Raw genomic sequence first — 8,548 nt, forward strand, 5'->3', positions numbered from 1 at the left:
AAAGGTCGGGACCCCCCCCCAATATCAGTTTTTCCAACTGGATGGCTAAGCGACCAGTCTAACCTTGCCTTTTTCCTATTTTAAAGCTTCCTTTGGAGTCCGCCGACTAATAGGAGTAACTGAAATAGAAAAAGGCTCTAGCTATGGAAACCAAGAATTTAAGAAAAAGGAATAATTACTGGCTGTGATTGCACATACATAACCTGACGGTGGTATCCAATTAACTCATTAAAAACAGAACAACACACAGAGATCGGAACAAAAGACCCTTAGAAACTATTTTTCGTACTAACTGGTGACTAATATTGACCAGTAAACCTTGAGCCAAGAGTGAAGCCGTCGGAGGCCCACAGACGAAGACTCCGGCTGCACCCCTGCACGGGGGGGTGAGAGTCCACCACGGAGCTGGGCGCGGGGGGCACGTGTGTGCGGGGGCGGGGGGTGGCCACTCCTGGGATCACGGGTCCCGCCCCGATGTCATCTTGAGAGAACTCTGCCTGCCCGAGGGAGCCTGTGATGCTTTCTCTTCTTAAACTTAGATCCCATTTTTGTTTTTATCGGTTATTTTGGGAACTCACCCTGGCCCTTCGCCTCCTCCCCTCCCCCCAGCAAACCTTCCCCTGCTCTCCTGGGATGGAGGACTTGCAGGTCCCAGGCCCCCAAAGTGCCCACCTGTCCTGCCCAGCACCGCCCCTTCGCTCCTGCCGGTGGGGTGGGCGCACAGGGTGTCCTTGGGGGGACAAGCACACGCCGAGTGTCGGATGGATGGGTAGCCCCGTTTCACTGTCAGACCACGGCTTGCCCGTTTCCCCCCTAACCCCATGTGTAAGTACCTTACATCTGTTTTTATAGTGAAGGGGCCCCTTCACCCGGTACCTGAAGCCCCCTGTCCCTCTTTCTCCCTGCGGCCTCCACGGGGCTGCACCCCTGCCCCCGGTGCCAGGAGAGGGCTGCCGTGCAGCCCACAGGAGTCTTGGATGCTCGTTTAAAAGTATGTCACCATCAAACCTTGCTTCTGGAGGTGGTTGGAGACTGTTCACTTGGAGGTCGTTGGCTTCTAGAGGTTTCATTTTTACAGTTGGTCTATTGATGGCTTCCGCTCCCTGATGCAAAGTAGAGGTGGTGAGCCTCCCCCGACTCCGCCAGCCTCCCTTTCCCAAGCAGGTGCCGGGGCCCCGGGGGTGGCCTGCCCCTGTGTGACAGGCGTCACCCCAGGGGCATGGGGGCACTGCTCCCCCCTGCTCCCCCCACCATGGGGTGTCTCCCGGTGACCTGACTTGGGCCCACGGCCCAGGGGAGCTGCGTGTTCCGCAGATGGAGGCGTGGGGCTGGGGTTGCTGGGCTGGTGGAGGGAGGGGCATGGGGGGCTCCCCAGCAGCCAGCTCCTGGGCCTCAGCTCAAGCATCCCGCTGCACGCCCTGCCTGCATTGTACTTCCTTCCTAAACCTCAGGCGTGTTGTTTGCAAGTCACACTCCCCTCGCCCTGTTTAGCCAGGGAAGGAAAACTAGCAGGTGTTAGCTCTGGTACCCTGTAATCAGCATTCCGAAGAGAGGCAGCCTGAATTTTCTAGGAGAGGAGGTGGAGCCAAGAGGGATGGGAACAGTAGAAACTAAACTGGACAAATAACTATGCATCAGCCCTTGGTCTGTGTTCTGGGAGGATTTCTCGAGACCGCACACGCTCTTTAGGAGGACACTGCTGGATTCTGTGTGGTCGCCGTGGGGCAGGGCGTGACGGAGCACAGCCCCGCGAGGCTGCAGGGCTGAGGCAGGACCGCCCCCCCTCCCTCGCAGCTCAGACCCCGCGCTGCAGGGAGGCGCTGCCTTAGGTTCTTTCCCTTCACCTGGCGAGCTGCTTCCCTGTCCCCGTCTCTGTGTCACTAACTCACTAGCACCTGGGATGTTGTGGCGCAGCCGCGGGGCACCACCGCGCAGACGCCTCACCTACTAACTAAACAAGACACAGTTTAGATCTTCCACCTGCTAACTCCTAGCTCTCGTTGCCCGGAGCCTGGGGACCCCTGTGCGCCAGGGGAGTCCGCCCGGAGTTGCTGAGCGAGCCGCGCGGACTCCCGTTCGCACGGAGACCCAGGCCAGCGCAGGTTTTTAAATCTCAGTGATTCCCTTCCGATCTAACAGATGAGCTTGTGCACTTGATGCCAAGACCTTGAGAGCAATAAAATCTACACCATGAATGTTTGGGGGTTTTTGTTTGTTTTTGGAGGGGGATGGAGTTGCTTTTCATCCACTTCAGAAGGAAAAGGAAGAGGGGAACTCCTTTAATTTTGGAAAATGAATCAGAATAGTGCTTTTCTCTTTATACCCTACAACTGAGCTTCCTCTGTTGCTGACGTCATGTCCAAGTTAAGGCCGAATGCTTGGACTGTGCGGGCTGGCCGCGGTTGGGGTGCACTCAGGCCCTGGGCCCTGGGCGTCCCCCGCGGGCACCCCACAGGCTGAGCTCGGAGCCTGGGGGCCGCTGGTGGCTCCTCCCTCGGCTCAGACCCACGCCCGGCTCTCGGGCACCTTCCACGCACGCGCCTCGGCCCTGCCCAGCGAGTGCAGTTCGGGTCGTGGTCACTACGCATGTGTCCAGCTGCGGAGAGGACCCCAGCTTGTTTACCCCCGCTCTGGGGAGTTCCAGGGGCTTCTAAGGTGCCCGTGGCAGCTACCGGCACCTGGGGACCCTGATAGCAGTGTAAGTGACCATCCCCGCTGCATGGGGGCCAGGAGGCGCTGGGGAAGGGCCTAGCTAGTCAGAAAGAAAGCGTGTCCTCGTTTGCGATTAATCCAAAGGAAGAAGTGGCCCTGGCCATCCAGGGCTTGGTGGCAGCATGGCCCTCCCTGAGGCGTCCCTGTCCCCAAGAGGCACAGAGTCTAGTCGAAGAGATGAGTTCTGAATATACAAACCACTAAATAGCAACATAAAACAACCATGTAAGCAACACTTGGTCGTCGACAACGCGGGTACGGTCGCTGGTCCATCTTGAATCTCCACCTGTCTGTCCCTCTGCCCCCCCTCTGTGCCCCAAGGCATAAGAACCTTTTCTTCCACTCGTTTAGTTACTGAGCATCACAGCTGAGCTGAGCAGAGTGGAATGTGCAGTTCGAGAGCAGTCTCCAGGCTGTCCTTGCCCACGCGGCCACTGCTGGGGTCAGACTTGGGGTGAAGGATAAGTCCCTCTCTGCATGTTGCTTTGTCTCTGCTGAGACGCTTACAGGACAAGCCGCACAGTCTTTCCAGCCCGCTGATTTTCGGCCGAACTGTTCAGCCTTGTGCATAAGCTGACGCTTCCAAGTTCTCACCGATACCTGCATGCTCTCCCTAGCACGTGGCGCTCCGAGTCCCATGGTGTCATGTGGCTTCTAACCCTTCCGCAGTGTAACCAGGCTTAAGGTGACAACGGTGGGCCTGGCGTGCCCACCCGCTTCCTCTCTGGACACAGTACGTCCGCGGCCCAGGTGCCTGCCCCTTTCTCTAGCGAGTGAGCTCCTGCAGGAGAGCGAGAGCCTCGGTGAGCGCCTGGGCCGTGGGGCAGCCGGGGCGCACCGGACGTTCGGGGTCCGCATCCTCGTCTGTCAGGGCCGGGACACCCCGGCACAGGGACGGGCCGGGGGCAGAAGATGTCACACCGTGTTCTGCTTGGCTGAGGGGTGGACACATGTGAACTCAGTTTTACCACGAGCATTTGCCGTGGTCCAATTCCATGAAATTGGTGGCATTCCCATAAGCTGCTCGGGTACGTAAAGGACAAGACCACTTTTAGGGGACCCAGGAGTTGGCCAGAGGAGCGGGCACCAGTCAGCCCTGTCAGCAGCTGGATATTCTTTTCAAAGACAATTGAATTGCTTAACATTTTTATGCTCTGTAATGACACGTCCACCTGGAGTTTTCTTTTCTCATAAACTTTTCCGTTTCTTAACTTTCTGTTGCAAAAGTGATGGGACAGACGTCGAACTGTGAATGAGGCCCTGAAATGCACTAAGCCGTGTTAAATTAAACCTGAGCTACTTGATGCCATGAAGAAATGCATCTGATCTGCTTGTATTTATTGTCTCAGACCTGTAAGATTTGTACGTTGTGACAATCAAATGTGACTCGCCTAAATGCCGGGAAATTCCACTGGCTTCTTAACCATAAAGACCGCCCACAAGTACTGTAACTGTAAATGAGCATCTCTCTCTCTCTGGAAAACCACGCAAACCCCCGACTCGGTGCGTGCGACAGACGTCGGGGTTCTTTTCTATTACTGATGATTGGTCCTATCTGACTGTTGGCCAGTTTCAAAGTGACGAATTCTATACAGGGTGCAAATGTATTATATGGATGTTTCCTTTTGTACACTTCATTTTTACAAGTTTTGCTACTCACGAGCTTTATGTAGTCGAGGATAGCGGTATTTTTGGCCAATGGGAGCCTGTGGGGGTGGGGTGGGGATGGGCAAGCTACCTGAGATTTTACCAGCCTGCGTCCCAAACAACCGGCCGCGTTTGCCACGCTCTGTGGACCTCACTGTACGTGGGCGCGTGTGAGCCTGCCCGAGTGGTGGTACTTTCTAGATAAAATGCTGCAGGCGCCACGTGTGCCTCTCAACATTGCTGCTGTCCCAGAGAGGGAGGAGACATCCATAAACGTTGTCTCCGGTGTGCGCGGGTCCCCCTGGGGAGGCGGCGGACGCCCGGGCCACCCACCCGCACTGACCGCCCCCGCGGGGGGCCGCTCTAGCTGGGGCCGTCCTGCTGGGTGCGCTTCCCACGCTTCTCCATTTCATGTAAGATGCTTTAGGAAAAGGGGAAATCGGAAAGGAGAGTGACCATCTGGCGAGGGCAAAGGAGAGAATCAGCTGGGGCACCAAGTGCTCAGTGACCCTCTGCCTAAACATGGGTCTTAAAAGCCATCAAGGACAAAAAGGTTTTCCAAAGTAGGCATGTATATATCAAAAACTATTTTTTTGTAACAACAAATTCATTCTGTGGAGAAAATCGAGGAACAATTTTTCTTTATAAAGAAAAGAACTCTTGTTAGAACCAAGAGCTATTCCAGGTTCTCATTTGTCTGTCTTGTGAAAATAAATCGAGCTGAAAGAGTCGTGGTGTGACCTGTGCTCGGGCAGCAGCCCCTGGTGATGTGCTTTCCTGCCCTGCCCCGACGTGGCTGTGGCGGTGGGGACGGGGCCACGTCCACGCTCCGCTCAGGCCACCTGAGACCAGGTTCAGATGGGCTCTCCCGAAAGCCCCACATCTAGACTCATTTTACAAACTATTAGTCTCTGAGGGGCACCTGGGTGGCTCCGTCGGTTAAGCATCCGACTTGGTTTCGGCTGAGGTCACGATCTCAGGGTCGTGGGATCGAGCCCCACGTTGGGCTCCGCGCTGGGTGCAGTGTCTGCTGGAGATTCTCTCTCTCGGCGCCCCTCCCGCCTCCCACGCGCGCGCGCTCTCTCTCTCTCTCTCTCTCTAAAATAATAAATAAACCTCTAAACAATAAGAAACATCAGTCCTCAGAACACACATGTGCCAGCACACAGACGCACACACAGATGTGGGGTCTGGGGAAACAGGGTGCTCTTTTCCCAGGAGACAACACCGAAGGGCCGCATACCACTTGGTGTTTGGAGATGGCAGGGTTGGGCCAGACCCTCGTCCCCTAGGCACGCAGCTCTGCTCTGCTCGTGTGCTGGGTCCTGTTGGAGCATGACTATCCACTGGCAAAGACAGGCGGCTGTGGAAGGCACCCCGGACTCCTCACCTGGAGTTTTGTGCACATCTGGGGTACCCGGGAGGCGGGCCATGCTTCATCATGAGGCCCACCTGCCATGCTGGCCGCGCCCCACCTCTGCTTTGGCTCTGCGGGGCAGACCCCGAATGTCGGCACCAGCCCCTGGCCACCTGATGTAAGAAGTGTGTGGGGGCGTGCACGTGCGCACACGTGTGTCAGCCCATGCACATGTGCGTATGCGTGTGGGCACCGCCACGTGCACGTGAACACAGTGTACACACATGTTACGCACACAAATACACACCCCCCAAACTGTAAGGGGAAAGCAGGGGGTGCTCGTATAAGAGAATCCCATTAGGAAATGGTAGGAAATCACAACTTTATGCTCTGGAAATCATCCTTATTTTCATGTTTCCTCATGTTTCATGTAATGCCCGAGACCGCTGAATTGTCCAGGCGACCCCCACAGCCGTGGAATTTCCGGAAAGAAAAGCTCCTCTTGACAGAAGCGCTCCCCAGGGGCTAAAAACTCAGTGAAGAACTCGAGTTGTCCTGTGGTGTCTCAGAGGAAGCGGGTGATGTCACCAGCTGCAGGCTCCAGCTCCGCCCACTCCATGGAAGGTGTGACATATGGGGGTAAGGGGCATGGCGTTTTCAGCTCTGCCCCAGGGAGAATCTGGCAGGTGGTTGAAGGGATTTACCCCCCACTGCCCGGAGCAGGGCCCGACCCCCTAAGATCACACCAGTGGGGTCCAGTAAGGCCTGCAAACTGCCTTCCCGAGGGATGTGTCTTGTAGAACAGGGTGTGTAAGTCTATGCCCAGGGATGATTGCTCCATCCAGGAGCAGCAAGCCCAGTGCTGTCCCAGCCCTGACCCCCTTTCCCACATGCTGAGTACGGGAGGGGAGGCGCTAGGAGAGCACAGGAGGGGCTCACTGAGGTCCCAGAGCGCTCTGAGCCAACAGGTGTGTGCAGGGGCCTGGGGGGTGTCCTTGGACACAAGCAAATGCTACGTGATCTTAAACCAAGACTGGGGTCGGGGGAGAGGACAGCTGGCTCCAGCCTGTTTGCAAAACCACTGCAAGATCGAAGGTCCCCTCGGGAGGCATCCTGAGGGTGGGATTCTCCTTCCCTCCTGGAGGGACAGGAGCCCATATGTCAGGGCCCAGAGACTTGTTAGGACTCCCGGGAGCTGCAGAGCTCGAGTGCGCCTCGCCCACACCAGGCTCTCAACCACTGTGCAGGACCGGAGAGCCTCCTGGCACATAATGGCCCCACAGACTGTTCTCAAATGCACACAACGTCCTGGTAAAGGACTCCCACCATGAGGGAGAGACAAGCAGACTCCCTGCTGAGGCCCGATGTGGGGCTCCATCCTCGGGGACCCCGAGATCATGACCTGAGCCACCCGGGCACCCTCTGCTTAGACTTGTGGAAACACCTTTTCCAGGGCCTTCCTCTGTTACAACCGCATAAACAGATCGCGGCTTGGTCTCAGCCTGGGAGAATTCCAAAGGGCCTCTCTCACGGAGGGAAGACAGGAGAGCGGAACTGGCCGCCCCCCTGCACCCACCCTGAGTGCAAACAGTCTGAGGGTGGACAGCCGCCCCTTCCTCAGAGCACATCAGAGCTGCCGGGGGGCTGTCTCTCTCCCGGGATGTTCCTGTCTCGGGTTGTGGGAATCGAAGGGTGGGAGATGGACCTCGGGTGTCATCCATCAAGGTCCTGAGGTCCACACAGGTCCCGGTCCTGCGTGCCCAGCATCTGCCAAGGCCACACGGCCTAGCCGGTCATCGTCCCGTGCACCCCAAGCACGCAGATGAGCAGTGGGAGTTGGCCATGTGACAGGCACCCCAGCCAGGCTGCGTTTCCAGCTCCCTCCCAGCAGGAAAGAGTCTCCCCAGGCACTCCCCACGGGACAGGGCAGGCGGGGGCCTCTGCAGATGGGCGGGGGCAAGGAGCAGCCAGCCCTGGCCACTGTCGGGGGGCAACAGAGGTGGCCAGGGGCTGAGGCGGCAAAGACTGAGCTGGTTCTGGAGAGCTGCTGCAGGAGGGAGGGGCCCCAGCGTGACCTGAGCCCCGCTTCCCTGGGACAGACGCGGGAGACTCTCCGGGGCCGGGTGTGCAGAGGAGTGGCTCAGAGGGCGGTGTGTGTGCCGGGGTGGGGGGCCCATGCGACCAGGTCACCTGGGTTGGCCACCTGGCGCCTCCCTGGAGGGGAAAGAAACTCCCGGGCCCCTAGGACAGAGGCCGTGGTGCACTCGGAGCAAGGCGCCCGCGGGGTCCGGCCCTGACCTCCCAGGGGGGCTGGGGGCTGGGAGGGAGAGCGGAGCCCCGAGTGTGTGTGGCACGGCCGCTCCCGGGTCCTCGAGGGGACAGTTCTGGGCGGCGGACGATGGGTGTCTCAAAGTGCAGAGAAGGATTTAGAATCGCAAGGTGTGTTGTGCGGCTGGAGCTGGTATTTTGAATTATGACCAGCTGAAGGAGGGGCACAGACCCGGACCTCAGCAGCCTTCGGGGACAGGAGACCCACGGGCTGCCGGTTTGACCAGCGGTTTCAGTCCGGCCCCAGGACAGAAGTAGAGTCACAGGTTTCTTCCTTACAGATCCCCGTTCGAAGACACTTGATGAGCCAAGGAAGGGCTGTCCTTGGTCCCGGGTCACGAGCGGGCAGGAGGTAGACAGATGGTACGGGTACCTCTTACCAGGTGGTTGGGGTGGAGGTCACTAACTTTCCACGGACTCAACTCTGAGTGGTCATTTTATTTTATTGTTAAAGATTCATTTGTTCATTTTAGAGAGAGAGGGAGAGAAGAGAGAGAGCAGGGG

At 57.6% G+C, this 8,548-nt stretch overlaps 1 protein-coding gene across 6 annotated transcripts in view; it reads left to right on the forward strand.

The window, feature by feature from the left end:
* Nucleotides 1-4,163, forward strand: part of AGPAT3 (1-acylglycerol-3-phosphate O-acyltransferase 3) — an 87,516-nt gene extending 83,353 nt beyond the window's left edge. For all 6 annotated transcript variants that reach the window (XM_025863383.2, XM_073887106.1, XM_025863385.2 and 3 more), the window contains one exon: nt 87-4,163. In XM_025863383.2, coding sequence (XP_025719168.1) covers nt 87-175 — 89 coding nt within the window. In that variant the 3' untranslated portion in view covers nt 176-4,163. The remainder of the gene's footprint in view (nt 1-86) is intronic.
* Nucleotides 4,164-8,548: the final 4,385 nt, after the last annotated feature.

This window comes from Callorhinus ursinus, unplaced genomic scaffold (genome assembly GCF_003265705.2).
Source record: "Callorhinus ursinus isolate GAN/ISIS: 27379988/994484 unplaced genomic scaffold, GSC_fseal_2.0 scaffold75, whole genome shotgun sequence".
Taxonomy (NCBI): domain Eukaryota; kingdom Metazoa; phylum Chordata; class Mammalia; order Carnivora; family Otariidae; genus Callorhinus; species Callorhinus ursinus.